General features: G+C 49.2%; 1 protein-coding gene across 1 annotated transcript; it reads right to left on the reverse strand.

Moving 5' to 3' along the window:
- Nucleotides 1–5,776: 5,776 nt before the first annotated feature.
- LOC146423592 (kallikrein-14-like) lies at nucleotides 5,777–26,453 on the reverse strand. Its single transcript, XM_085044605.1, has 7 exons — nucleotides 26,420–26,453; nucleotides 24,215–24,328; nucleotides 12,619–12,781; nucleotides 10,908–10,959; nucleotides 10,296–10,491; nucleotides 8,243–8,379; nucleotides 5,777–6,041 (listed from the first exon to the last, which is right to left on the reverse strand). The coding sequence occupies exons 2-7, from the start codon at nucleotides 24,324–24,326 to the stop codon at nucleotides 5,892–5,894; spliced, it is 810 nt and encodes a 269-aa protein (XP_084900731.1). The 5' UTR covers nucleotides 24,327–24,328; nucleotides 26,420–26,453; the 3' UTR covers nucleotides 5,777–5,891.
- Nucleotides 26,454–27,669: the final 1,216 nt, after the last annotated feature.

Raw genomic sequence — 27,669 nt, forward strand, 5'->3', positions numbered from 1 at the left:
CCTCTCCCAGTTCAATCCCAGTTTCTCCCAGTATACCCCAATCCCCTCCCAGTATAACCCAGTTCATTCCCAGTCCCTCCCAGTCCATCCCAGTTCATTCCCAGTCCATCCCAGTATATCCCAGTCTCCCAATCCCCTCCCCCCGCTGACCCTCCCTCTCTCTGATTGGCTGCAGGCGGTGGGCGTGGCCCGGGCGGGGCTCAGCCAGGCCACGCCCCCCCTGGTGGGGGAGGGGCAGCGCAGCTGTGCAGGAGCACTGGGGCACACTGGGAGGCCCCAGACCCACGCCCCTGGCTAGGCTGAGCCGAAACTGGGATTGGCTGCGGAGCAGGTGAGGCAGGAGCTAGGAAACTAAAGGGAGTGAGCGGGAGCTAAGGGGGGAGGGGCTAGGGAAGGGGAGGAGGCTAAAAGGGGTGGGAGGCTAAGGAGGAAGCTGCAGGGAGAGGATATGGGGGAGAGGCTTTAAAGGGGAGGAGGGGCTAAGGAGGAGGGTGAGAAAGGAGGGAGGGGGGCTTTAAAGGGAGAGGAGCTAAGAGGTGGGGAGGGAGCTAGGGGAGGAGCTAAAGGGGCGGGAGGCTAAAGGGGTGAAGAACTAAGAGGGAGAGAGGGCTAGGGGAAAGGGGAGGGAGGCTGTGGGGGAGGGCGGGGGCGAGGGGAGGGAGCTGGGGGTTGCGAGGGGGTGGGCGGGCTAGGGGAGGAGGGCCAAGGGGAGGAAGCTAACGGGAGGGGGAGGGGCTATGGGGAAGGGGCGGGGCTAAGGGAGGGAGCGGGAAGATAGGAAGAGCATGCTAGCTAAAAAGGAGAGCAGAGCTGCACTGTATAGGGAGGAGCAGGAGGCCCAAGAGGAGGAGAGCTAAAGGAGGAAGGGGCTCAAGAGGAGTGGGAAGGCTAAGGAGGAGGCAGGAAGCTTCCCAAAGAGGCAGAACTAATCAAGAAGAGGGAACACAGCAGAGGAAGAGGGCTAAATCAGAAGGAGAGGGCGGGGGTTAATGGGAGGAGCTATGTGGGCAGGGCTAAAGGAGGAAGGGCAGGGCTAAAGGGAGGGGCAGAAGGGCTTAAAGCAGGAGGAGCTTAGGTGGGTGGGAGGGCTAAAGGATGGGTGAGAGAGCTAAGAGGCGAGAGAGGAGGGCCAGGAAAAAGGAGAGAACTAGAAGAAAATTGAGGCAGGAGCTTAAAGAGGAAGGAGCTAAGGGGAGGGTGGGAGGGAGCTAAAGGAGGAGGGAAACTGTGAGGAGCTTAGGGGAGGGCCCAAAAGGGTGGGGGAGGGGCTGGATGGAGAAAATGGGGGGTGGGAAGAGGGGTGGGGCCTGGGGAATGGGGAAGGAGCTTAAAAGGGGAGGGGCTTAAATGGGATTAAAGGTGGGGAGGGGCTGGGAGAGGAGGGGCTGAAAGGGGAGGAGGGAGGGGGAGGGGCTTGAAAAAAAAGGAGGGCTTGAGGCGGGGAGGAAACTTGGCGAGGAGGAGGGCCAAAGCAGTAGGGGTTGGAAAGGTGGGCGGGGCTTAAGGGAGAGGGTGGGGGAGGGGCTAAGATGGGGGTGGGGCTTAAAGGGCAGGGAGGGGGGGAGGGCCAAGAAGGGTGGGGGAGGGGCTGGAAGGGAGGGGGAGGGGCTTAAGGAGCAACGGGGCGGAGCTTACAGTGGGGGAGGGGCTTAACGGAGAGGGCGTGGCCTGCATCTTGGGGGCGTGGCCTAGACTCAGTGGGCGTGTCCCAAGCCCCGCCCGCCCCTCCCTCCCGCAGCTCCAGCAGGGGGCGCTGTTGCCCCGCCTGGCCTCCCTGCGGCTCTGCCTCCGCCAGGGGGCGCTGTCCGCCCGCCGGAGGGCGTGGCCTCGGCCGGAAGGGGCGTGTCCCGAGCCGGCCACGCCCCCTCCGCCCCCCGAGGGCGTGGCCGACCTCCTCGCCGCGCTGCGATTGGTCGGCGAGCGCTGCCAGCAGCGGCTGCAGGGCTGGCCACGCCTCCAGAGCCTCGTCAGCCAATGGTGAGCCGGGGGGCGTGGCCTAAAGGGGTGTGGCTTCCCCTCCCACCCAGGCCACGCCCCTTTGCTCACCCCGCCCCGCCCCCTTTCCCCAGGTGGAGCCAACCCGCCCAGTTCGCCTTGGCCACGCCCCCCGGCCACGCCCCCTTCTCCCATTGGCTGCGGCGCTGGCGAGACTCCGCCCGCGCCCTGGGCGCGCCCTGCCCGGAAGTGGGCGCGCCGGAAGTGGGCGTGGTCAGCCCCATCCCAAAAGTAGGCATGGCCACAGCGAACCCGGAAGTGGACCCCGGAAGTGGGCGTGGCTCTGGATTTCCCGGGAAATTACATGGCCACGCCCACCCGGAAGTGGTTTGGCCACGCCCCCCCGAGGGGTTTCCGGGGTTTTGATTGGTTGGGAATAAAAAGCAGCAGGGCAAAGGGGCGTGGCCTGAGTGTGACCCCAAAATGACCCCAAATGTCACCGAAGTGTCATCAAAATGGCTCTGAAGGGACCCCAAAATGACCCCAAAAATGTCCCCAAAATGGCCCTGAAATGGCTTCAAAATGACCCCAAAAATGGCACCAAAATGGCACCAAGGTGGCCCTAAAATGTCCCCAAATTGTCCCCAAGATACGTCCAAAAATGTCACCAAAATTGCCCCAAAGTGTCCCCAAAATTTCCCCAAAATGGGCCCTAAAATGTCCCCAAAATTGCCCCCAAGTGGCCCCAGGATGTCCCCAAAGTGTCACCAAAATGTCCCCAAAGTGTCCCCAGAATGGCTCCAAATTGTCCCCAAAATTGTCACCAAAGTGTCTCTGAAGTGTCCCCAGAATGTCCCCAAGGTGGCTCCAAAATGGCCCCAAAGTGACCCCAGAATGTCCCCAAGGTGGCCACAAAGTGTCACCAAAATGGCCCAAAAATGGCCCCAAAATGGCCCCAAAATGGCCCCAAAATGTCCCCAAAATGGCCCAAAAATGGCCCCAAAATGGCCCCAAAAATGTCCCCAAAATGGCTCCAAAATGGCCCAAAAATGGCCCCGAGGTGACCTTAAAATGTCCCTGAAGTGTCCCCAAATTGTCCCCGAAGTGGCCCCAAAATGGCTCCAAAATGTCCCCAAAGTGTCTCTGAAGTGTCCCCAAAATGTCCCCAAAGTGACCCAAAATGGCTTTAAAATGTCCCTAAAATGTCCCCAAAGTGGCCACAAAGTGACCCCAAAATGTCCCAAAAATGTCACCAAAATGTCCCCAAAGTGGCTCCAAAATGGCACCAAAATGTCACCAAAATTTCCCTAAAATGTCCCCAAAGTGTCACCAAAGTGTCCCAAAATTGCCCTGAAGTGACCCCAAAGTGTCCCCAAAATTTCTCCAAAATGTCCCCAAAATGACCCAAAAATGTCCCCAGAATGGCTCCAAAATGTCCCCAAAGTGTCCCCAAAGTGGCTTTGAAGTGACCTCAGAATGTCCCCAAGGTGGCCACAAAGTGTCACCAAAATGTCCCCAAAAATGCCACCAAAATGGTCCCAAGGTGGCCACAAAGTGTCCCCTAAGGTGGCCCTGAAATGGCTCCAAAGTGACATCAATGTGACTCCCAAATGTCCCCAAAGTGGCCCCAAAATGTCCCCAAATTTTCCCCAGAATGGCTCCAGAGTGTCTCTCAAGTGTCCCCAAAGTGACCCAAAATGGCTTTGAAGTGACCCCAAAATGTCCCCAAGGTGGCCACAAAGTGACCCCAAAATGACCCCAAAAATGTCACCAAAATGTCCCCAAAGTGGCTCCAAGGTGGCACCAAAGTGTCACCAGAATGTCCCCAAAGTGGCCCAAAACCAGCCCCACAGTGTCTCTCAGGTGTCCCCAAAATGTCCCCAAAGTGACCCAAAATGGCTTTAAAGTGTCCCCAGAATGTCCCCAAGGTGGCCACAAAGTGTCACCAGAATGGCTCCAGAATGTCCCCAAGGTGGCCCCAAAATGTCCCCAAAGTGTCCCCAAAGTGGCCCAAAAACAGCCCTGAAGTGTCCCCAAAATGGCCCCAAAAATGTCACCAAAATGTCCCCAAAGTGGCTCCAAGATGGCACCAAAATGGCCCTAGAGTGGCCCCAGGATGTCCCCAAATTGTCCCCAAAATGGCTCCAAAGTGTCCCAAAACCAGCCCCGAAGTGTCCCTGAAGTGTCCCCAAAGTGTCCCCAAAATGTCCCCAAAGTGGTTCCAAAATGGCCCCAAAATGTCCCCAAGGTGGCCAGAAAGTGTCACCAGAATGGCTCCAGAATGTCCCCAAAATGTCCCCTAAGTGGCCCCAAGGTGGCCCCAAAATGGCTCCAAATTGTCCCCAAAATGTCCCCAAAGTGGCTTTGAAGTGACCCCAGAATGTCCCCAAGGTGGCCACAAAGTGACCCAAAAATGTCCCCAAAGTGGCTCCAAGGTGGCACCAAAATGGCACCAAAATGTCCCAAAAATATCCCCAAAGTGTCACCAAAGTGACCCCAAAATGTCCCCAAGTTGTCCCCAAGTGTCCCAAAATTGCCCTGAAGTGACCCCAAAGTGTCCCCAAGTGGCCCCAGGATGTCCCCAAGGTGTCCCCAAAATGGCTCCAAAATTGTCCCCAAAATGTCCCCAAAGTGACCCAAAATCAGCTCCAGAGTGACTCCGAAATTGTCCCCAAGTGTCCCAAAATGGCCCCAAGTGGCCCCACGATGTCCCCAGAATGTCCCCAAAGTGACCAAAATGTCCCCAAGGTGGCCACAAAGTGTCTCTGAAGTGTCCCCAAAGTGGCCCAAAAACAGCTCCAAAGTGTCCCCAAAATGTCCCCAAAATTTCCCCTAAGTGGTCCAAAAATGGCCCCAAAAATGTCCCAAAAATGTCCCCAAAATGACCCCAAAATGACCTCAAAATGACCCCAAAATGGCTCCAAAATGTCCCCAAGGTGTCCCCAAGGTCTCCCTGAGTTGCCCTCGCAATGTCCCCAAAGTGTCCCCAAAATGTCCTCAAGGTTTTCCCAAATCGTCCCCAAAATGTCCCTGAATTCACTCCACGGTGTCCCCAAGTGTCACCAGGTGTCCCCCAAGTGTCCCCAAGATGTCCCCAAGGTGACTCATGATGTCCCAAAGGTGTCCCCAAGTGTCCCCAAGGTGTCCCCAGAGTGTCCCCAAGTGTCCCCAAAGTGTCCCCGGAGTATCCCCAAGGTGTCCCCAAAGTGTCCCCAAGATGTCCCCAGGTGTCCCCAAAGTGTCCCCAGGTGTCCCCAAGTGTCACACGAGATGCAAACTGGTGGCAAATTTGAGGGGAAAAGAGCAGGAAAAGGGAATTCTTTGGGTTTCCCAAAAATCATTGTGGCACTTCCGGTCACTTCTGGTCACTTCCTGTCACTCCTGGTCACTTCCGGTCACTTCCTGTCACTTCTGGTCACTCCTGGTCACTCCCAGTCCATCCCAGTCCATCCCAGTCCATCCCAGTCCCAATAATTTCACATCTCCACTATCATTTTTTGCCATTTTCTTTTATTTCCCAAAAATCATTGCTTCACTTCCGGTCACTCCTGGTCACTCCTGGTCACTCCTGGTCACTCATTGGTCACTCATTGGTCACTGCTGGTCACTCCTGGTCACTCCTGGTCACTCCTGGTCACTCCCAGTCCATCCCAGTCCATCCCAGTCCCAATAATTTCACATCTCCACTATATTCTTTTGCAATTTTATTTCCCAAAAATCATTGCTTGACTTCCGGTCACTCCTGGTCACTTCCTGTCACTCCTAGTCACTTCTGGTCACTCCTGGTCACTCCTGGTCACTCCCAGTCCATCCCAGTCCCAATAACTCCACATCTCCAACATTTTTTTTGCCATTTTCTTTTATTTCCCAAAAATCATTGCTCGACTCCCACTCACTCCTGGTCACTTCCGGTCACTCCTGGTCACTCATTGGTCACTCCCAGCGGTCACTCGCGGTCACTCGCGGACGACGCGGCGGATCCAGGCGCTGGCTCGGCACACGTTGGAGTAAACGCCCGGCTGACCCTTCTGGCCGCAGACGGCCATGCCCCAGGACACCACACCCTGCAGGACACCCTGGCACACCAGCGGGCCGCCCGAGTCACCCTGCCGGACAGGTGAGACAGGTGAGGGACAGGTGAGACAGGTGGGATCCCAAAAATTCCCGGGAAAATAGAGAAATCCCAGAAAAAATCCCGTTAAGAATGAGGGAAAACTCCAAAAATGGTGCTGAGAGAGCACACAGCGCCCCCTGCTGGGCACACCGGGGGCGGGACAGGTGAGGCACAGGTGAGGGACAGGTGAGATCCCGAAAATTCCCGGGAAAATGGCGAAATTCCCAAAAAAATCCCGTTAAAAATGAGGAAAAACCACCAAAAATGGTGATGAGCAAGAGCACACAGCGCCCCCTGCTGGGCACACCTGGGGTGGGACAGGTGAGGGACAGGTGAGGGACAGGTGGGACAGGTGAGATCCCGAAAATTCCCGGGAAAATAGAGAAATCCCAGAAAAAATTGCATTAAAAATGAGCAAAATGAGCCCAAAATGGTGCTGAGAGAGCACACAGCGCCCCCTGCTGGGCACACCGGGGGTGGGACAGGTGAGGGACAGGTGAGATCCCAAAAATTCCCGGGAAAATGGCGAAATCCAAAAAAAATCCCGCAAAAAATGAGCAAAATGAGCCCAAAATGGGAGAAAATCCCTGAGAAAGCGCACAGCGCCCCCTGCTGGACACACCTGAGGAGTGACACAGGTGAGGGACAGGTGAGGGATAGGTGAGGCACAGGTGAGATCCCAAAAATTCCCGGGAAAAATAGCCAAATTCCCAAAAAATCGTGTTCAAAATGAGCAAAATGAGCCCAAAATGGGAGAAAATCATTGAGGAAGTGCACAGCGCCCCCTGCTGGACACACCTGAGGAGTGACACAGGTGAGGGACAGGTGAGGGATAGGTGAGGCACAGGTGAGATCCCAAAAATTCCCAGGAAAAATAGCAAAATTCCTGAAAAAATCGTGTTCAAAATGAGCAAAATGAGCCCAAAATGGGATAAAATCACTGAGAAAGTGCACAGCGCCCCCTGCTGGACACACCTGGGGTATGACAGGTGAGGCACAGGTGAGGGACAGGTGAGGTCCCAAAAATCCTGAAATTCCCCCAAAAATCCCGAAATTTCCTGGAAAAATCCCGAAATTTCCCAGAAAAAATCCCTTTAAAAATGACCAAAATGGGCCCAAAACAGCGCCCCCTGCTGGACGCACCTGGGGCGGGACAGGTGAGGCACAGGTGAGGCACAGGTGAGATCCCAAAATAATCCCAAAATTCCTACCAAAAATCCCAAAATCCCCCAAAAAATCCTGTTAAAAATGAGGAAAAAATGCTAAAAATGGGATTTAAAAAAATGCTAAAAATGGGATTTTAAAAAATGCTAAAAATGGGAGAAAATCACTGAGAAGCCGCACAGCGCCCCCTGCTGGGCACACCTGGGTGGCACAGGTGAGGCACAGGTGAGATCCCAAAAAAATCCCAAAATCCCTTCGAAAAAAATCCCCAAATCCCCCAAAAAATCCCAATAAAAATGAGTAAAAAACTCTCAAAAATGAACAAAAAACACCAAAAATGTGAGAAAATGATGGCGGAGCCGCAGAGCGCCCCCTGCTGGACGCACCTGGGCGGGACAGGTGAGGCACAGGTGAGAGAAAATCCCAGAATTCCCTGGATTTGCCTCATTCCGAGGCCATTCCCAAACCTCAGGGACACCTGAACACCTGCCCAGGTGAGGCTGGAGCTGCCCAGGTGAGTCAGCTGAGCCCAAACTTCCTGCCTACCCCACCTGGGCACACCTGGGCACAGCTGGACACACCTGGGGACACCTGAGACACACCTGGGGGTACCTGGGGCACACCTGGGGACAGCTGGGCACACCTGGGGCACACCTGAGATACACCTGGAGACATCTGGGGACACCTGGGACACACCTGGGGACACCTGGGCACAGCTGGGACACACCTGGGGCAGGTGAGACACACCTGGGCACACCTGAGACACAACTGGAGTCATCTGGGACACACCTGGGCACACCTGGGACACACCTGAGATACACCTGGAGACGTCTGGGGACATCTGGGACACACCTGGGACACACCTGGGGACATCTGGGGGTACTGGGACACACCTGGGGCAGGTGAGACACACCTGGGGACACCCGTGATACACCTGACATACACCTGAGATACACCTGAGACATGCCTGGGCACACCTGAGGGGGACTCACCTGGGGGACACACCTGGGCACATCTGGTGGCACTCACCTGGCAGGAGTCGACGCCCCCCTGCGGCACACCTGCGCAGAACATGTTGGGCGTGACGGCGTCACCGTACGCTCGGTGGCACTGCTGCGGCCCGAAGGTTTGCACCGAGGCGCACTGCAGGTCCCGCGGGAGCTTGGCTGGCAGGTGAGACAGGTGAGGCAGGTGAGACAGGTAAGGTGAAATTCCAAAAAAACATCCCAAAATCCCACAAAAAATGAGGAAAAATTGCCCAAAATGGGAGAAAATCACTCAGAAGTGCAGAGCGCCCCCTTCTGGACACACCTGGAGTGGGACAGGTGAGGCACAGGTGAGGCACAGGTGAGGGACAGGTGAGGCACAGGTGAGGCACAGGTGAGACAGGTGAGGCGAAATTCCCCCCAAAAATCCCAAAATTCCAAAAAAAACCACAAAAAATGAGGAAAAATTGCCCAAAATGGGAGAAAATCCCTGAGGAAGTGCAGAGCGCCCCCTGCTGGACACACCTGGGTGAGACACAGGTGAGGCACAGGTGAGAGAAAATCCCAAAATATTTCCCATTTTTGGCTCCTGGGGGCTGAAATTCCAGGGGTTTTCCCCATTTTGTGACCATTCGCACCTGGGAAACACCTGGGACAGGTGAGACACACCTGGGGACACCTGGGACACACCTAGGACAGGTGAGACACACCTGGGGACACCTGGGACACACCTGGGACACACCTGGTCTCCATAAGGAACTCCAGGAGCACCTGGGACACACCTGGGGGACACCTGAGACACACCTGGGACAGGTGAGACACACCTGGGACACACCTGAACCCCCACTCAGGACACACCTGAGCCCCACCCCCCCACCTGCCCAGGTACCTCCAGGTGACTCGGTGGTGCCCCAGCCAGGTGAGCCCCGCCCGGGGACACACCTGGGACAGGTGAGACACACCTGGGGACACACCTGGGACACACCTGGGACAGGTGGGACACACCTGGGACACACCTGGGACACTTAAAACCCCAACTGAGACACCTGAGACACACCTGGGGGCACCTGGGACACACCTGGTCTGCACAGGAGCTCCAGGTGACACACCTGTGCCACTCCCACTCCCAGGTGGGACAGGTGAGACACACCTGAACCCCCACCCAGGACACACCTGAGCCTCCCCCACCTGCCCAGGTACCTCCAGGTGACTCGGTGGTGCCCCAGCCAGGTGAGCCCCACCTGGGGACACACCTGGGACAGGTGAGACACACCTGGGACACACCTGGGACACACCTGGGACACACCTGGGACACACCTGGGACACCTGAGACCTCACCTGGGACACACCTGGGACAGGTAACACACACCTGGGACACACCTGGAGCCAAGGTGCTCTACCTGGGGGCAGCGTCAGGGACCACCGTGAGCCACGTGTCCGACATCGTGGGGCAGGTGAGACACACCTGAACCCCCACCCAGGACACACCTGTCCCACCCCCCCACCTGCCCAGGTACCTCCAGGTGACTTGGTGGTGCCCCAGCCAGGTGAGCCCCGCCCGGGGACACACCTGGGACAGGTGAGACACACCTGGGACACACCTGGGACAGGTGAGACACACCTGAGACACACCTGGGACACTTAAAACCCCAACTGAGACACCTGGGACACACCTGGGGACACACCTAGGGACACCTGGGACACACCTGGGACACACCTGGGACAGGTGACACACCTGAACCCCACCCAGGACACACCTGTCCCACCCCCCCACCTGCCCAGGTACCTCCAAGTGACTCGGTGGTGCCCCAGCCGGACACGCTGCAGGTGAGCCCCGCCCGGGGACACACCTGGGACACACCTGGGACAGGTGAGACACACCTGGGATACACCTAGGGACACCTGAGACACACCTGAGCCCTTCCTACCACCAGGACACACCTGGGACAGGTGAGACACACCTGGGGACACCTGAAACCCCAGCCAGGACACACCTGAGCCCCTTCCACTCCCAGGACACACCTGGGGACACCTGAGACACACCTGAACCCCCACCCAGGACACACCTGAGCCCACCCCCCCACCTGCCCAGGTACCTCCAGGTGACTTGGTGGTGCCCCAGCCGGACACGCTGCAGGTGAGCCCCGCCCGGGGACACCTGGTGGCCACGCGGATCTTCTTGACGCGCGGCCCGAAGCGCACAGGTGAGTCGAGCCGCAGCAGCATGAAGTCGTTGTCGTTGCGCCGCGGGTTGTACCTGGGGTGCACCTGGAGCTGCGCCACGCGGCGCACCTGGCCGGTGCCGGAGCGGAGAGTGTTGGTGCCGATCAGCACCTGGAGATCCCTGTGGGGACAGGTGAGATGGACAGGTGAGACACCTGAGACAGGTGAGACAGGTGAGATAGGTGAGACAGGTGAGACACCTGAGACAGGTGAGACAGGTGAGCACACCTGGCCGGTGCCGGAGCGGAGAGTGTTGGTGCCGATCAGCACCTGGAGGTCCCTGAAATGGACAGGTGGGACAGGTGAGAACACCTGAGACAGGTGAGAGGAGAATAGTGGGACAGGTGAGCTCAGAATAAGAGGACAGGTGAGGAGGATCTCCTTGGGACAGGTGAGATGGATCTCTGTGGGACAGGTGAGCTAGGACAGGTGAGATGGGACAGGTGAGAAGGGAATAATGGGACAGGTGGGACAGGTGAGCACACCTGGCCGGTGTCTGAGCGGAGCGTGTTGGTGCCGATCAGCACCTGGAGGTCCCTGTGGGGACAGGTGAGACAGGTGAGAGGGGAGAGGTGAGACAGGTGAGCTAGGTGGGACAGGTGAGTGGGACAGGTGAGACAGGTGGGACAGGTGAGACACCTGAGTGGGACAGGTGAGCACACCTGGCCGGTGTCTGAGCGGAGCATGTTGGTGCCGATCAGCACCTGGAGGTCCCTGTGGGGACAGGTGAGACAGGTGAGCACACCTGAGACAGGTGGGACAGGTGAGACACCTGAGACAGGTGAGATGGGAACAATGGAACAGGTGAGATGGATCTCCATGGGACAGGTGAGATGGGAAAGGTGAGACGGGGGGATCAGAACAATGGGCCAGGTGAGGGACAGGTGAGACAGGTGAGCTGTGTTTCCATGGGACAGGGAAGAGGGGAAAGGTGAGCCAGGTGAGCCAGGTGAGAGGGGAATGAGGGGAATAAAGGGACAGGTGGGACAGGTGAGAGGGGAAAAAGGAGACAGGTGGGACAGGTGAGACAGGAATAATGGAACAGGTGAGAGGGGACAGGTGGGACAGGTGAGGTGGATCTCTGTGGGACAGGTGAGTTAGGACAGGTGAGACAGGGGGGATCAGAACAATGGGACAGGTGAGGGACAGGTGAGACAGGTGAGCTGCGTCTGCATGGGAGAGGGAAGAGGGGAAAGGTGAGCCAGGTGGGACAGGTGAGAGGGGAATGAGGGGAATAAAGGGACAGGTGGGACAGGTGAGATGGATCTCCGTGGGACAGGTGAGAGAGGACAGGTGAGGGGGAACGGGACAGGTGAGAGAGGACAGGTGAGGGGAAAGGTGAGACAGGTAAGATGGGAATAATGGGACAGGGAGACAGGTGGGACAGGTGAGCACAGGTGAGAGGGGAATGATGGGACAGGTGAGATGGATCTGCGTGGGACAGGTGAGAGAGGACAGGTGAGATGGGACAGGTGAGATAGGACAGGTGAGATAGGACAGGTGAGATAGGACAGGTGAGCACAGGTGAGATGGAACAGGTTAGACAGGACAGGTGAGCTGAGAATGGCACAGGTGAGCAGGTGAGAGGGGAATCATGTGACAGCTGAGCCTGATCTCCACGGGACAGGTGAGGTGGTTCCAGCACAGGTGAGGTGGGACAAGTGGCACTGCCCAGCCAGGTGTGCCCAGGTGTATCCTAGGTGTCCCCAGGTGTATCCCAGGTGTGTTTCTATCCCCCCAGGTGTATCCCAGGTGTATCCCAGCCCATCCAGGTGTATCCGGGTGTGTCTCACCTGGTGGGCTGCCGGCAGTGGGCGGCGGTCAGCACCCACTGCGCCCCCACCAGCTGTATCCCAGGTGTGTTTCTATCCCCCCAGGTGTCCCCAGGTGTCCCCAGGTGTTCTCAGGTGTGCTCAGGTGTGTCTCACCTGGTGGGCTGTCTGCAATGCGCAGCGGTCAGCACCCACTGCGCCCCCACCAGGTGTATCCCATCTGTCCCTAGTTGTCCCCAGGTGTATCCCATCTGTTCCCAGGTGTTCTCAGGTATGCTCAGGTGTCTCACCTGGTGGGCTGCCGGCAGTGAGCAGCGGTCAGCACCCACTGCGCCCCCACCAGGTGTATCCCATCTGTCCCCAGGTGTATCCAGGTGTGTTTCTATCCCCCCAGGTGTTCTCAGGTGTATCTCAGGTGTCTCACCTGGTCGGCTGCCGGCAGTGAGCAGCGGTCAGCACCCACTGCGCCCCCACCAGGCTGCCCCCGCAGAGGATCTGGCCGCGCTTGGTCAGTGCCACCTGGAACGGACGCTGCGCCATGGAGCACGGCCGGCCGCCGATGATCCGCGACTCGTCCTCCTCGGGAACTGCGGGGAAAAAATGGGAAATTTGGTTAAAAACGGGAAAAATGGGGAGAAATGGGGAAAAATTGGGAAGAAAAGGTGGGAAATGGTGAAAAAATGGGGAGAAATGGGGGAAAAATGGGGGGAAATGGGGAAAAATGGTGAAAAAATGGGGAAGAAATGGGGACAAATGGTGAAAAAATGGTGAAAAATGGGAAAAAATGGGGAAAAATGGGGAAAATGGTGAAAAATGGGGAAAAAATGGGGGAAAACAGGGAAAAAATGGGAAAAAACTGTGAAAAAATGGGGGAAAATGGGGAAAAATGGTGAAAAGATGGGAAATAATGGAGAAAAAATGGAGAAAAACTGTGAAAAAATGGAGGAGAAATGGGGAAAAAATGGGGAAAAATGGGGAAAAAATAGGGAAAAAATGGTGGAAAAAGGTGAAAAAACAGTGAAAAATGGGGAAGAAATGGTGGAAAAATGAGTGAAAAAAGGGAAGAAAATGGGGAAAAAATGGTGAAGAAACAGTGAAAAAATGGCAAAAACGGGTGCAAAGAAAGTGAGGAAATGGGGAAAGAATGGGGGAAAAATAGAGGAAATGGTGGGAAATGGAGAGGAAATGGGGAAATGGTGAAAAAATGGGAAAAAATGGTGAAAAAATGGGAAAAAATGGGAAAAAATGGTGAAAAAATGGTGAAAAAATTATGAAAAAATGGTGGAAAACGGTGAAGAAACGACAAAAAAAGGAGAAAAAACGGTGAAGAAATGGCTGAAAATGGTGAAAAAATGGTGAAAAATGGTGAAAAATGGTGGAAAATGGTGAAAAAAACTGAAAAATTGTGAAAAAACTGAAAAATGGTGAAAAACTGGCGGAAAATGGTGAAAAAAAAGGTGAAAAACAGTGAAGAAACAACAGAAAATGGAGAAAAAATGGTGAAGAAACAGTGATGAAATGGGAAAAAATGGGAAAAATTGGGGAAAATGGGGAAAATGGGAAAAAAATGGAAATGGGGGAAATGGGAAAAATGGGGAAAAATTGGGAAAAAATGGTGAAAAATGGGGGAGAAATGGGGAAAAATGGGGAAAAAAAATGGGGAAAAATGGTGAAAAAATGGGGAAAAACTGTGAGAAAATGGGGAAAAATGGGGGAGAAATGGGGAGAAATGGCGAAAAAATTGGGGAGAAATGGGGAAAAATGGGGAAAAATGGGGATAAATCTTGACTCGTCCTCCTTGGGAACTGCGGAAATGGGAAATTTGGTGAGAAAATGGGGAAAAATGGGGGAAAAATGGTGAAAAATGGTGAAGAAATGGTGAAAAATGGGAAAAAACGATGAAAAAATGGCTGAAAATGGTGAAAAAATGGTGAAAAATTGTGGAAAAAATGGGGGGGGAAATGGTGAAAAAATGGTGGAAAAATGAGTGAGAAAAGGGCAGAAAATGGAGAAAAATAGTGAAGAAACAGTGAAAAAATGGCAAAAACGGGTGCAAAAAAAAGCGAGGAAATGGGGAAAGAATGGGGAAAAATGGGGAAATGGTGAAAAAATGGTGAAAAAATGGCAGAAAATGGTGGAAAAATGGTGAAGAAACAGTGATGAAATGGGAAAAATGAGAAAAATTAGGGAAATGGGGAGGAAATGTGGAAAAATGGGGAAAAATGTGGAAAAATGTGGAAAATGGGGAAAAATGGGAAAATGGGGAAAATGGGGAAAAATTGGGGAGAAATGTCCTGGAGGGGCAGAGGTGACCATGATGGTCCATTTGTCCTCCTCAGGTCCTCCTGGGGTCACCTGAGGTCACCTGGGGTCACCTGGGGTCACCTGAGGTCATCCAGGGGTCACCTGGGGTCATCCAGGGGTCACCTGGGGTCACCTGAGGTCACCTGGGGTCACCTGGGGAAAGGAGCTCCTTGACCACCTTGACCCTCATGACCACCTTGACCACTACAACCTTGACCTTGGTCACCTTGACGATGACCACCTGGACCTGTGACCACCTTGAGCCCATGGCCACCTGGACCTGTGACCACCTGGCCACAGCAATGTGGACTTGGTGACCATCTTGACCATGAGCACCTGGACATTGTGACCACCTTGACCACCTTGACCATTACAACCTTGACCTTGGTCACCTTGACGATGACCACCTGGATGTGTGACCACCTTGAGCCCATGGCCACCTGGACCTTGGTCACCTGGACATGTGACCACCTGGACCCCATGGCCACCTGGACCTTGGTCACCTGGACCTGTGACCACCTGGACCCCATGGCCACCTGGACCTGTGACCACCTGGACCTGTGGCCACCTGGACCTGTGACCACCTGGCCACAACCATGTGGACTTGGTGACCATCTTGACCATGAGCACCTGGACATTGTGACCACCTTGACCACCTTGACCATGACCACCTTGACCTTGGTCACCTTGACGATGACCACCTGAATGTGTGACCACCTGGACCCCATGGCCACCTGGACCTTGGTCACCTGGCCACAGCAATGTGGACTTGGTGACCATCTTGACCATGAGCACCTTGACCCCCATGACCACCTTGACCACCTTGACCTTGGTCACCTTGTTGATGACCACCTGGACCTGTGACCACCTGGACCGTGGCCACCTGGACATAGTGACCACCTGGACATTGTGGTCACCTTGGCTATGACCACCTTGACCACCACAAGCTGGACATTGTGACCACCTTGACCATGAGCACCTGGACCTTGTGACCACCCTGAGAGTGACCACCTTGTCCTTGTGACCATCTGGACCCTGGGACCACCCTGAGAGTGACCACCTGGACCATGACCACCTTGAGAGTGACCACCCTGAGAGTGACCACCTCGAGAGTGACCACTTTGACCACAACCTGGATTTTATGACCACCTTGACCATGACCTCCTTGAGAGTGACCACTTTGACCACAACCTGGATTTTATGACCACCTTGACCATGACCTCCTTAAGAGTGACCACCTTGACCACAACCTGGATTTTGTGACCACCTTGACCACCTGGACCTTGTGACCATCTTGACCATGAGACCACCTGGACCATGACCACCTTGACCACAACAGCCTGGACATTGTGACCACCCGGAGAGTGACCACCTTGACCTCAAACATCTGCACCTATGGCCACCTTGACCAGCTGGACCTTGTGACCACTTTAACCCTCCTGGCCCTTGTGACCACCCTGACCATGACCACCTGGACGTAGTGACCACCTGGAGAGTGACCAGCTGGACTTTGTGACCACCTGGAGAGTGACCACCTTGACCATGACCACCTGGATGTAGTGACCACCTGGAGAGTGACCAGCTGGACTTTGTGACCACCTGGAGAGTGAACCCCTAGTCCTGTGACCACTTCAAGAGCGACCACCTTGACCCTGTGACCACCTCAAGAGTGACCACCTGGACCTCATGACCACCTTGACAATGACCACCTGGACCATGATCACCTGGTCCTTCTGACCATGTTGAAAGTGACCACCTGGACCTTGTGACCACCCTGAGAGTGACCATCTGGGGAGTGACCACCTGGAGAGTGACCACCTTGTCCCCATGCCCAACTCAAGAGTGACCACCTGGACCTTCTGATCACCTCGAGAGTGACCACCTTGTCCTTGTGACCACCTCAAGAGTGACCACCCTGACCCTGTGACCACCTGGAGAGTGACCACCTGGACTTTGTGACCACCTCAAGAGTGACCACCTGGACCATGACCACCTTGACCACAGCAACCTGGACATCGTGACCACCTTGAGAGTTTTTTGGTTTTTTGGGATTTTTTTGGGGATTTTTGGGGGATTTTTTTTGGTATTTTGGGGGATTTTTGGGGGATTTTTTGGGATTTACTTTTTTTATCTTTTGGGGATTTGTTTGGGATTTTTTGGGGGATTTTTGGGGGATTTTTGGATTTTGGGGATTTTGGGGTTTGGGGATTTTGGGATTTTTTGGGCTTTTTTGGGGAATTTTTGGGGATTTTTGGGGATTTTTTGGGATTTTTGGGGATTTTGGGGGGATTTTTTGGGGATTTTTGGGGATTTTTTTTGGTTTTTTGGGGATTTTTTTGGGATTATTTTTTGGGGATTTTTTGTGGGATTTTTTTGGCAATTTTTTTGGGATTTTCTTTATTTCTTGGGGATTTTGGGATTTTGGGGATTTTGGGGATTTTGGGGGATTTTTTGGGGGGATTTTTGGGATTTTGGGGTTTTTGGGGATTTTTTGGGGATTTTTGGGGATTTTTTTTTGTTTTTTGGGATCGTCGGAGGAGCTTTCCCAGTTCCATCCGGGATTTTGGGGGTTAAACCCCTGAATTTGGTGGGTTTTTTATTGTTTTGGGGTTTTTGGGGGTTTATTTGGGGGTTTTTCAGGTTTTTGGGTTTATTTGGGGTTTTTCTGGATATTTTGGGAATCCTTGGAGGAGTTTCCCAGTTCCATCCGGGATTTTGGGGTAAAACCCCCTGAATTTGGGGTTTTTCGGGGTTTTTTTGGGGTTTTTCTGGGTTTTTTGGGATTCTCCGAGGAGTTTCCCTGTTCCATCCGGGATTTCGGGGGTTAAACCCCCTGATTTGGGGTTTTTTGGGGTTTATTTGGGGCTTTTGGGATTTTTTGGGGGTTTATTGGGGTTTTTTGGGGGGTTTTCGGGGTTTTTTTGGGGTTTTTTGGGTATTTTGGGATCCTCCGAGGACTTTCCCAGTTCCATCCGGGATTTTGGGGGTTAAACCCCCAGATCTGGGATTTTTTTTGGTTTTTTGGGGGTTTATTTGGGGTTTTTTGGGGTTTTCTGGGGGTTTTTTTTTGTTTTTTGGGGTTTCCTGAGGGTTTTTCTGGGTATTTTGGGATCCTCGGTGCAGTTTCCCTGTTCCATCCGGGATTTCGGGGGTTAAACCCCCGAATTTGGGGATATTTGGGGTTTTTTTTTGGGAACCTCGGAGGAGCTTTTCCTGTTCCATCCGGGATTTTGGGGTAAAAACCCCTGATTTGGGATTTTTTTTGGTTTTTTTTTGTTTTTTGGGATTTATTTGGGGGGTTTTTGGGGTTTTTTGGGTTTTTTTGTTTGTTTCTTTAGGTTTTTTTGTGTTTTTCTGGGTATTTTGGGATCCTCCGAGGAGTTTCCCAGTTCCATCGAGGGATTTTGGGGTAAAACCCCCTGAATTTGGGTTTTTTTTGGTTTTTTTGATCCTCGGAGGAGTTTCTCAGTTCCATCCGGGATTTTGGGGTAAAACCCCCTGATTTGGGTTTTTTTGTTGGTTTTTGGGGTATTTTGGGATCCTCAAAGGAGCTTTCCCTGTTCCATCGAGGGATTTTGGGGGAAAAACCTCTGGATTTGTGGGTTTTTGGGGTTTTTTGGGCGTTATTCTGGTTTTTGGGGTTTTTTCTTTTGGTTTTTGGGGGTTTTTTTGGGTTTTTCTGGATTTTTTGGGATCCTCCGAGGAGTTTCCCAGTTCCATCCGGGATTTTGGGGGTTAAACCCCTGATTTGGGGTTTTTTTATTGTTTTGGGGTTTTTGGGGGTTTATTTGGGGGTTTTTTTTGGTTATTTGGGTTTTTTTTTTTGGTTTTTGGGTTTATTTGGGGTTTTTCTGGGTATTTTGGGATCCTCGGTGGAGTTTCCCAGTTCCATCCGGGATTTTGGGGTTAAACCCCCAAATTTGGGATTTTTTTGGCGGTTTTTGGGGGTTTTTTTGGGTTTTTTTCGGGTTTTTGGGGTTTTTTCTTTTGGTTTTTTGTTGTTTTTTGGGGTTTTTTGGTTTTTCTGGATATTTTGGGATTCTCCGAGGAGTTTCCCTGTTCCATCCGGGATTTTGGGGGTTAAACCCCCGAATTTGGGGATATTTGGGGTTTTTTTTTGGGAACCTCGGGGGAGCTTTTCCTGTTCCATCCGGGATTTTGGGGTAAAAACCCCTAAATTTGGGATTTTTTGGGTTTTTTTTGTTTTTTGGGGTTTATTTGGGGTTTTTTTGGGTTTTTTTGGGTTTTTTTGTTTGTTTCTTTAGGTTTTTTTTGGTTTTTCTGGGTTTTTTGGGATCCTCCGAGGAGTTTCCCAGTTCCATCGAGAGATTTTGGGGTAAAACCCCCTGAATTTGGGGTTTTTTTTGGTTTTTTGGATCCTCGGAGGAGTTTCTCAGTTCCATCCGGCATTTTGGGGGTTAAACCCCTGATTTTTGGGGTTTTTGTGGTTTTTGGGGTATTTTGGGATCCTCAGAGGAGCTTTCCCAGTTCCATCCAGGGATTTTGGGGGAAAAACCTCTGGATTTGTGGGTTTTGGGTTTTTTTGGGGGTTATTCTGGTTTTTGGGGTTTTTTCTTTTGGTCTTTTGGGGTTTTTGGGGTTTTTTTTCCGGATATTTGGAGATCCTCCGAGGAGTTTCCCAGTTCCATCCGGGATTTTGGGGGTTAAACCCCCAAATTTGGGATTTTTTGGGGTTTTTTTTTTTGCTTTTTTTGGATTTTTTGGGATCTTTCGCTGCTCTTTCCCTATTCTAACCTCCCAATCCCCAAAAAACTCCCCAAAAAATTCCCCAAAAACCCAAATTCCATCCTCCCGCCTCCGGAGCTCCTCCCGCCGCTGGCGAAATTCCCGAGATGATCCGGAGGAGGAATTTCCTCATCGCCGATTGCGAAATTCCCCCCAATTGCCAAATTCCCGAAATGCCAGAAAATCCCGAAATTCCAGAAATCATTCCGGCAGGAGGAGGGATTTTTCCACACCCGAAATTCCCCGAAAAAAATCCCGAAATTCCCGCAAAAATAAATCCCGAAAATCCCCGAAAATAATTCCCAGAATTCCCAAAATAACTCCCAAAATTCCCGAAAAAAAAATCCCCAAAATCCCCCAAAAAATCCCGAAATTCGCAAAAATAAATCCCGAAAATCCCCGAAAAAAATCCCAGAGTTCCCAAAATAACTCCCAAAATTCCCGAAAAAAAAATCCCCAAATTCCCGAAAATAATTCCTGAAAATCCCCGAAAAAAATTCCCAGAATTCCCAAAATAGCTCCCGAAATTCCCTAAAAAAAATTCCCCAAATTCCCGAAAAAAAATCCCCAAATTCCCAAAAATAATTCCCAAAAATAACTCCCAAAATTCCCGAAAAAAATCCCGAAATTCCCAAAAATAATTCCCGAAAATCCCGAAAAAAAATCCCCAAATTCCCAAAATGACTCCCAAAATTCCCGAAAAAAAAATCCCGAAATTCCCCGGAAAAAAATCCCAGAATTCCCAAAATAGCTCCCAAAATTCCCTAAAAAAATATTCCCTAAATTCCCGAAAAAAATCCCGAAATTCCCAAAAATAATTCCCAAAAATAACTCCCAGAATTCCCGAAAAAAAATCCCGAAATTCCCGAAAATAAATCCCGAAAATCCCCGAAAAAAAATCCCAGAATTCCCAAAATAACTCCCAAAATTCCCGAAAAAAAAATCCCGAAATCCCCCAAAAAATCCCGAAATTCCCAAAAATAATTCCCAAAAATAACTCCCGAAATTCCCGAAAAAAATTCCGAAATTACCAAAATAACTCCCAAAATTCCCGAAAAAAAATCCCGAAATTCCCGAAAATAATTCCCGAAATTCCCGAAAAAAAATCCCGAAATTCCCAAAAATAATTCCCAAAAATAACTCCCGGAATTCCCGAAAAAAAAATCCCGAAATTCCCAAAAATAATTCCCGAAAATCCCGAAAAAAAAAAATCCCCAAATTCCCGAAAAAAATCCCCAAATTCCCAAAAATAATTCCCAAAAATAACTCCCAGAATTCCCAAAATAACTCCCAAAATTCCCCCGAAAAAAATCCCCAAATTCCCAAAAATAATTCCCGAAATAATCCGAGGAGGAGGAAGAGGAATTTCTCCAAACCCGAAATCCCAAAATTCCCAAAATAACTCCGAAAATGACCAAAAAAACTCCCAAAATTCCCGAAAAAAATCCCAGAATTCCCAAAATAACTCCCAAAATTCCCTAAAAAACCCCCGAAATTCCCAAAAATAATTCCCAAAATTCCCGAAAAAAATCCCGAAATAATTCGAGGAGGAGGAATTTCTCCATCCCCGAAATCCCCAAATCCCCAAATCCTAAAAAAATCCCAAAATTCCCGAAAGAACTCAGAAAATGACCAAAAAAACTCCCAAAATTCCCCCAAAAAATTCCCGAAATTCCCGAAATAATTCGAGGAGGAGGAATTTCTCCATCCCCGAAATCCCCAAATTCTCAAAAATCCCGAAATTCCCGAAAGAATTCCCGAAATCATTTCCAAAATTCAAAAAAAAAAATCCCAAAAATCCCAAAAATCCCAAAAATCCCGAAATTCCTGTAAAAACTCCCAAATTCCCAAAAAATCTCCTGGAATTCTGAAAATTCCCGGAAAAAATTCCCCAAATACCAAAATAACTCCCAAAATTCCCCAAAAAACCTCCCAAAATTCAAAAAAAATCTCCCGGAATTCCAAAAATTCCCGGAAAAATTGACAAAATACCAAAATAAGTCCCAAAATTCCCATAAAAACTCCCAAAATTCTCAAAATAACCAAAATAGCTCCCAAAATTCCCCAAAAAAATAACAAAATTCCCGAAAAAAATCCCAATTTTTCCGAAAATCTCCCAAAATTCCCGAAGTAATTCCAAAACCTCCCGAAATTCCAGAAATAACTCCGAAAATTACCATAAAAACCCCCAAAATTCCCAAAATTCCCCCAAAAAAATCCCGAAATTCCCGAAATAATTCCAAAACCTCCCAAAATTCCCAAAATAGCTCCGAAAATCACCAAAATAACCTCCAAAATTACAAAAAAATTCCAAAAAAAATCCCAAATTCCCAAAAAAATCCCAAAATTTCCCCCAAAAATCCCCAAATTCCCGAAATAATCCCAAAATTTCCCCCCAAAAAATCAAAAAATTCCCGAAATAACTCCCAAAAATCACCAAAATAACTCCCAAAATTCCCCAAAATAACTCCCAAAATTCCCAATTCTTTCGGGAATTTTGGGAGGTTTGGGGAATTCCCAAAAGAACTCCCGAAATTCTCCACAAAAATTCCCAAAACCTCCCAAAATTCCTGAAGTAACACCCAAAATAACTCCGAAAATTACCAAAATAAGCCCCAAAATTCCCGAAAAAAGTCCCGAAATCTCCCAAAATCCCCGAAATGACTCTGAAAATCGTCAAAATAACTCCCGAAATTCCAAAAAAAATCCCAAAATTCCCCCCAAAAAATCAAAAAATTCCCGAAATAATTCCAAAACCTCCCAAAATTCCCGAAACAACTCCCAAAATTCCTATAAAACCTCTCGAAACCTCCCAAAATTCCTGAAATAATTTCCAAAATTCCCGAAATGACTCCGAAAATCACCAAAATAGCTCCCAAAACCACCAAAATAACCCGAAATAACTCCGAAAATTCCAAAATAAGCCCCAAATTTCCCAAAAAATCCCAAAATTCCCGAAATAATCCCCGAAATTCCCGAAATAACCCCGAAAATCACCAAAATAACCCCCAAAATTCCCGAAAAATTCCCAAAATAATTCCAAAAACTCCCAAAATTCCCGAAATAACTCCGAAAATCACCAAAATAACCCCCAAAATCACCAAAAAAACCCCCAAAATTCCCATAAAACCTCCAAAACTCCCACTAAAACCTCAAAAAATTCCCCCAAAAATCCCAAAATTCAAAAAAACCTCCAAAAATTCCCGAAATTCCCGAAATAACTCCGAAAATCACCAAAATAACTCCCAAAATCACCAAAATTACCCCCAAAATTCCCATAAAACCTCAAAAAATTCCCCTAAAAACTCCCAAAATTCCCGAAATTCCCGAAATAACTCCGAAATCACCAAAATAACCCCGAAATTACTGAAAACCCTTAATCCTCAAAAATCCCCAAAATCACCAAAATAACCCCCAAAATTCAAACCTCCCAAATTCCCGAAAATTCCAAAACCTCCCAAATCCCCAAAATAACTCCCAAAATCACCAAAATAACCCCAAAATTCCCATAAAACCCCCCAAAATTCCCCAAACCCCCAAAATCACCAAAATAACCTCCTCCCCAAAAATCCCAAAATTCAAAACCTCCAAAATTCCCCAAAATCCGAAATAATTCCCAAAATCACCAAAATAACCCCCAAAACTCCCGTAAAACCCCCAAAATTCCTAAAAACCCCCAAAATCACCAAATAACCTCCAAAAATTCCCCCAAAAATCCCAAAATTCAAAACCTCCAAAAATTTGAAATAACCTGAAAATCACCAAAATAACCCCAAAATTCCCATTAAAACCCCCAAAATTCCCATTAAAACCTCCAAAAATTCCCCTAAAAACTCCCAAAATTCCCGAAAAAACTCCCAAAATTCCCGAAAAAACTCCGAAATCACCAAAATAACTCCGAAAATCACCAAAATAACCCCAAAATTCCCATTAAACCTCCCAAAATTCCCGAAAAAATTCCAAAACCTCCCCAAATTCCCGAAATAACTCCCAAAATCACCAAAATAACCCCCAAAACTCCCATAAAAACCCCCAAAATTCCAAAACCCCCAAAATCACCAAAATAACCTCCAAAATTTCCTATCCAAAAATTCAAAAAACCTCCAAAATTCCCAAATAACTCCGAAAATCACCAAAATAACCCCCAAAACTCCCAAATAACCCCCAAATCCCATTAAAACCTCCAAAAATTCCCTAAAACTCCCAAAATTCCCGAAAACTCCCAAAATTCCCTAAAAACTTCCGAAATCACCAAAATAACCCCAAAATTCCCATTAAAATCCCCAAAATTCCCGAAAAAAACCCCAAAATTCCCCAAAAAACCCCCAAAATTCCCCTAAAAACTCCCAAAATTCCCGAAAAAATTCCAAAACCTCCCCAAATTCCCGAAATACCTCCGAAAATCACCAAAATATCTCCCCAAAATTCCCATAAAAACCCCTAAAAATTCCCCTAAAAACCCCCAAAATCACCAAAATAACCCCCAAGTTCCCATTAAACCTCCCAAAATTCCCGAAAAAATTCCAAAACCTCCCCAAATCCCCAAAATAACTCCCAAAATCACCAAAATAACCCCCAAAATTCCCATAAAACCCCCCAAAATTCCCCTAAAAACCCCCAAAATCACCAAAATAACCTCCAAAAATTCCCCCAAAAATCCCAAAATTCAAAAAAACCTCCAAAAATTCCCGAAATAACTCCGAAAATCACCAAAATAACCCCCAAACTCCGTAAAACCCCAAAAATTCCCAAAACTCCCAAAATTCCCCTAAAAACCCCTAAAATTCCCTAAAAACTCCCAAAATTCCAAAAACTCCGAAATCACCAAAATAACTAAAATCACCAAAATAACCTCCAAAATTCCCCTAAAACCCCCAAATCCCCAAAAACCCCCAAAATCCCCATAAAAACCCCCAAAATTCCCCCAAAAATTCCCCAAAAATCCCCAAAATTCCCAGTTTCTCACTCACGCTCCTGGCTGGCGTTTCCGGCTCCCCGCGCCCGCGCCGGGAGGAGGAGGAGGAGGAGGAGGAGGAGGAGGAGGAGGAGAGGGCTGAAGGCTCCTCGGGCAGCCGGAGCCATTCCTGGAGGGAAAAAAAAAAACCCCAAAAAAATTTGGGAATTCTGGGAATTTAGGGGTTAAATTCCAGCAGGTGGGATTTTTTTTTTGGGGGGAATGGGAATTGCCGGGAATTCGGGAAGGATTGACTCCAAAATCCCCCAGAAATCCCGGGAATTGAATCCCCAAAATTTCGGGAATTGAATCCTCAGATTTCGGGAATTGAATCCCAAAATTTCGGGAATTGAATCCTCAGATTTCGGGAATTGAATCCCAAAATTTCGGGAATTGAATCCTCACATTTTGGGAATTAAATCCCCAAATCTCGGGAATTAAATCCCCACATTTTGGGAATTAAATCTGCAAATTTTGGGAATTAAATGCTCAAATCTCGGGAATTAAACCCTCAAATTTTGGGAATTAAATCCCCAAATCTGGGGAATTAAATCCCCAAATTTCGGGAATTAAATAATCAAATTTCGGGAATTAAATCATCAAATCTCGGGAATTAAATCATCGAATTTTGGGAATTAAATCATCAAATTTTGGGAATTAAACCCTCAAATTTTGGGAATAAAATCCGCAAAATCCCTGGAATTAAATCCTCAAATTTCGGGAATTAAACCCCAAAATTTTGGGAATTAAATCCCCAAATCTCGGGAATTAAATCCTCAAATCCGGGGAATAGAATCCCCAAATCTGGGGAATTAAATCCCAACAAACCCGGGAATTAAATCCTCAAATCGCGGGAATTAAATGCCCAAACATCGGGAATTAAATCCCAAAAAAACAGGAATTAAATCCCAACAAACCCGGGAATTAAATCCTCAAATTTCGGGAATTTTAACCCCCAAACTCCAGGAACTGAATCCCCAAATCCCGAGAAATAAACCCCCAAATTCTGGGAATAAAATCCCCAAAAATCGGGAATTAAAATCTGGGAATAACATCCCAAAAATCCCGGGAATAAAATCTCCAAAAATCAGGAATAAAATCCCCAAAAATCAGGAATTAAATCCCCAAAAAAAGGGGAATAAAATCCCCCCCAGAAATAGGGGAAAAAATCCCCAACAAACCGAGAATAAAATAAAAAAAAAAAAATCAGGTATTAAATCCCAAATTCTTGGGAATTAAATCCCCAAAAATCAGGAATAAAATCCAAAAAAATCAGGAATTAAATCCCCAAAAATCAGGAATAAAATCCTCAAAAATCAGGAAATAAAACCCCAAATCCCGGGAATAAAATCCCCAAATCCAGAGAATAAAATCCCCAAAAATCGAGAATAAAATCCCCAAAAATCAGGAATTAAAACCCCAAAATCCCGATCCTTAAATCCCGGGAATTCCATCCCCAAATCCCGGGAATAAAATCCCCAAAAATCAGGAATAAAATCCCCAAAAATCAGGAATAAAATCCCCAAAAATCAGGAATTAAATCCCCAAATCCCGGGAATAAAATCCCAAAAAAACCAGGAATAAAATCCCCAAAAATCAGGAATTAAAACCCCAAAATCCCGATCCTTAAATCCCAGGAATTCCATCCCCAAATCCAGAGAATAAAATCCCCAAATCCCGAGAATAAAATCCCCAAAAATCGAGAATAAAATCCCCAAAAATCGGGAATTAAATCCCCAAAAATCAGAAATTAAAACCCCAAATCCCGATCCTTATATCCCGGGAATTCCATCCCCAAATCCCGAGAATAAAATCCCCAAAAATCGGGAATAAAATCCCCAAAAATCAGGACTTAAAACCCCAAAAATCAGGAATTAAAACCCCAAATCCCGGGAATAAAATCCCCAAAAATCAGGAATTAAATCCCCAAAAATCAGGAATTAAAACCCCAAAAATCAGGAATAAAATCCCCAAAATCAGGAATTAAATCCCCAAAAATCGAGAATAAAATCCCCCAAAATCAGGAATTAAAACCCCAAACCCCAATCCTTAAATCCCGGGAATTCCATCCCCAAATCCCGCGGGAAAACCGAAATTCCCGCGGTTTTCCCGTAAAAAATCCCGGGAATTCCGGGCGGGGGGAGGGGAGGAGCCACGCCCAGGGATTTCCCGGGAATTTTTGGGGAATTTGGGGAATTTGGGGAATGCGGGCGGGACTCACCTGAGCGCAGGTGAGCAGCTGAGCGCAGCGGAGGAGACAGAGGGATTTATAGGGTGGGGGAGGGGCGGGGCTGGGCTGCCCCTCCCCCCGCCTGGGGCTGATCCTGATAACAAACCGGATCCTAAACCTGATCCCAAACCTGATCCCAAACCTGATCCCAAACCTGATCCTAAACCTGATCCTAAACCTGATCCCAAACCTGATCCCAAACCTGATCCCGAACCTGATCCCAAACCTGATCCCAAACCTGATCCCGAACCTGATCTCAAAGGTGAGTCCAAAATTAATCCCAAAGGTGAGGCTAAAGCTGAACCTAAAACTGAACCTAAAGCTGATCCTGAACCTGATCCTAAAACTGATCCCGAAATTGATCCCAAAGGTGAGCCTAAAGCTGAGCCTAGAGCTGATCCCAAACCTGATCCCAAACCTGATCCTGATCATAAAGCTGATCCTGAACCTGATCCTAAACCTGATCCTAAAGCTGATCCTGATCCCAAACCGGATCCTAAAGCTGATCCTAAACTGGAACCTAAACCGGATCCCAAACCTGATCCTAAAGCTGATCCCGAAATGAATCCCAAAGGTGAGGCTAAAGCTGAACCTAAATCTGATCCTAAAGCTGATCCTGGTCCTGACCCCGATCTGATCCCAAACCTGATCCCAAAGGTGAGCCCTAAATTAATCCCAAAGGTGAGGCTAAAGCTGAACCTAGAGCTGATCCTTAAGCTGATCCCAAAGCAGATCCTAAAGCTGAACCTGATCCTAAACCTGATCCTAAAGCTGATCCCAAACCTGATCCTAAACCTGATCCTAAAGCTGATCCTAAACCTGATCCCAAACCTGATCCTAAAGCTGATCCTGATCCTGATCCTGAACCTGATCCTAAAGCTGAGCCCAAATCTGATCCCAAAGCTGATCCTAAAGCTGATCCCAAAGCTGATCCTGCTTCTGACCCCAGTCATGATCCCAATCCCAAAACTGATCCTGATCCTAAACTGGATGCCAAACCTGATCTTGAACCTGATCCCAAAGGTGACGCTAAAGCTGATCCTAAAGCTAATCCCGAAATTGATCCCAAAGGTGAGGCTAAAGCTGAGCCTAAAGCTGATCCTAAAGCTGATCCCGAAACTGAATCTGATCCCAAACCTGATCCTGATCCTGAACCTGATCCTAAACCAGATCCCAAAACTGATCCCAAAGGTGAGGCTAAGGGTGAGGCTGGTCCTGACCCCGATCATGATGCTGATCCT

This window comes from Lichenostomus cassidix, unplaced genomic scaffold (genome assembly GCF_008360975.1).
Source record: "Lichenostomus cassidix isolate B80296 unplaced genomic scaffold, HeHo_3.0 HiC_scaffold_37, whole genome shotgun sequence".
Lineage (NCBI taxonomy): Eukaryota > Metazoa > Chordata > Aves > Passeriformes > Meliphagidae > Lichenostomus > Lichenostomus cassidix.

Excerpts from the sequence above, each read along its gene's own strand:
- LOC146423592 (XM_085044605.1), bottom strand. The coding sequence starts at position 24,326 with ATGGCTCCGGCTGCCCGAGGAGCCTTCAGCCCTCTCCTCCTCCTCCTC. Across the intron at positions 12,782-24,214 it reads CGGAAACGCCAGCCAGGAGC|TTCCCGAGGAGGACGAGTCG; the intron begins GTGAGTGAGAAA and ends TTTTCCCCGCAG. Across the intron at positions 8,380-10,295 it reads CACCACCAAGTCACCTGGAG|CCAAGCTCCCGCGGGACCTG; the intron begins GTACCTGGGCAG and ends CTCACCTGCCAG.